This window comes from Diaphorina citri, unplaced genomic scaffold (genome assembly GCF_000475195.1).
Source record: "Diaphorina citri unplaced genomic scaffold, Diaci psyllid genome assembly version 1.1 scaffold19593, whole genome shotgun sequence".
Taxonomy (NCBI): domain Eukaryota; kingdom Metazoa; phylum Arthropoda; class Insecta; order Hemiptera; family Psyllidae; genus Diaphorina; species Diaphorina citri.
In genome coordinates, this window is record NW_007396946.1 from 40,350 (window position 1) to 41,759 (window position 1,410).

Genomic DNA, 1,410 nt, shown 5'->3' on the forward strand with positions numbered 1-1,410 from the left:
AAAATCCTATAAAAATGTCTAAACCTGTCGAGAAAGCGATTCTGGTAATGGATAGAACCCATATTTACCCCTTGATTTATTGGTGAATTATAATATAACAAATGTTTTATAAAAACTAAAGTAATCTTAACTTACCTGATAACAGACTGTAATACGTATAACCATATGGTTTCTACCTTTTATCGCGCAAGAGACATTGAACAGATTACTAAAGGTCTCGTGAAGGAATCGAAACTCTACGTATATGCGAAGATGGAGGTGAACGATGAAGTCAGACACATCTCAAACTGATTATAGAGATCTTCTTACAGAATATAGAGCAACCAAAATCCCTGCTCTTGGTTTTTCACCATCAGAAATTTTAATGGGAAGATTAATAAGAACTAAGATATGTATTAATAATGAGAAATTAAATCCTATCAAAAATTTAGAAAATGTCCATAAAAATTTGAAATCTAAAATGAAAGAAGCTCAAATAAATAACAAATATTATTATGATAGAAAAACCAGAGAAGAAAAGCCATTCTACTCAGGTGAAAATGTATTAGTAAGGGAAGGAAACAGGTGGATCAAAGGTAAAATCATAAAATCCACTGAATATCCAAGGTCTTATTGGGTCAACACTGAAAGGGGTAGTAAGGTTAGAAGGAACACCTTTCATCTCAAACATACTCCTATAACATTCCAAGAGAATGAGGTTCAAGATAATTTTGAGGATAACTTTGACGATTTCCTTGAAATTAATAGTAGTGCTGGTCTCATCATGACAATGTCATAATGTCAAATAATAGTAATAACTTAAATTTAGAAAATGTATTAGAAACTAGTTCTTCATTAAATGACTCAGATGAAAGCTTTGTTCGAACTCTGAATGAGGCAATGGTTGAATCTGTACATGAATCTGAGGATGAAAATACCTCACGTGAAAGGGATAATAATTTGGATAATAATGTACATGAATCTGAGGAGGAAAATAGCTCTAGTGAAAGGGATAGTTTGGATAGGAGTGTACATGATGATCACTCGTACATCAAACGGTCAAAATCTGGGCGGCCAATTATCCGACCAGCTAGATTTAAATGTTAAACTTTGTAAATTCACACTGTCTTGTGGTTAGAATAGGACATTTAATTATTGTATTTTATTTATTTGTTTATGTCGACATGGTGAATAATTACCTTAATTTTATATGACATTCTCACTATTAGTGAACTACTAGGACCTAGGTAAACCATTTGTATTATAAGAGAATCCTGCTAGAAAGGTACTTGCTAATAATTAATATTATGTAACTAAAATGTACAAACTTATATTTCTCTCCTAGATTTAAGATATCTTAGCCATTCGATGATTCAATAACTTGTAACATACTTATGTTTAATATTGTGACCTGTGAATATTTTGTGACAT

The 1,410-nt window shown here is 31.4% G+C and overlaps 1 protein-coding gene and 1 long non-coding RNA gene across 7 annotated transcripts in view; one reads left to right on the forward strand and one right to left on the reverse strand.

The window, feature by feature from the left end:
- LOC103523326 (retrovirus-related Pol polyprotein from transposon 17.6) overlaps positions 1 to 1,410 on the forward strand; it is a 61,166-nt gene that overhangs the window by 30,426 nt on the left and 29,330 nt on the right. For 2 of the 6 annotated variants that reach the window (XR_003395253.1, XM_026832934.1), the window contains exon 4: positions 896 to 1,012. The exons of 3 other annotated variants lie outside the window; for them this stretch is intronic. Coding sequence is in view for 2 of the 3 variants with exons in the window: in XM_026832934.1 (XP_026688735.1) it covers positions 896 to 1,012 (117 nt within the window). In the remaining variant the exon portion in view is untranslated. Of the gene's footprint in view, positions 1 to 895; positions 1,113 to 1,410 lie in introns of all 6 variants that reach the window. One more of the 6 variants, XM_026832936.1, reaches the window with a different exon arrangement.
- Positions 1,109 to 1,410, reverse strand: part of LOC113473216 — a 10,158-nt gene continuing 9,856 nt past the window's right edge. The window contains exon 2 of the long non-coding RNA XR_003395254.1: positions 1,109 to 1,390. This is a non-coding gene — a long non-coding RNA (uncharacterized LOC113473216). The remainder of the gene's footprint in view (positions 1,391 to 1,410) is intronic.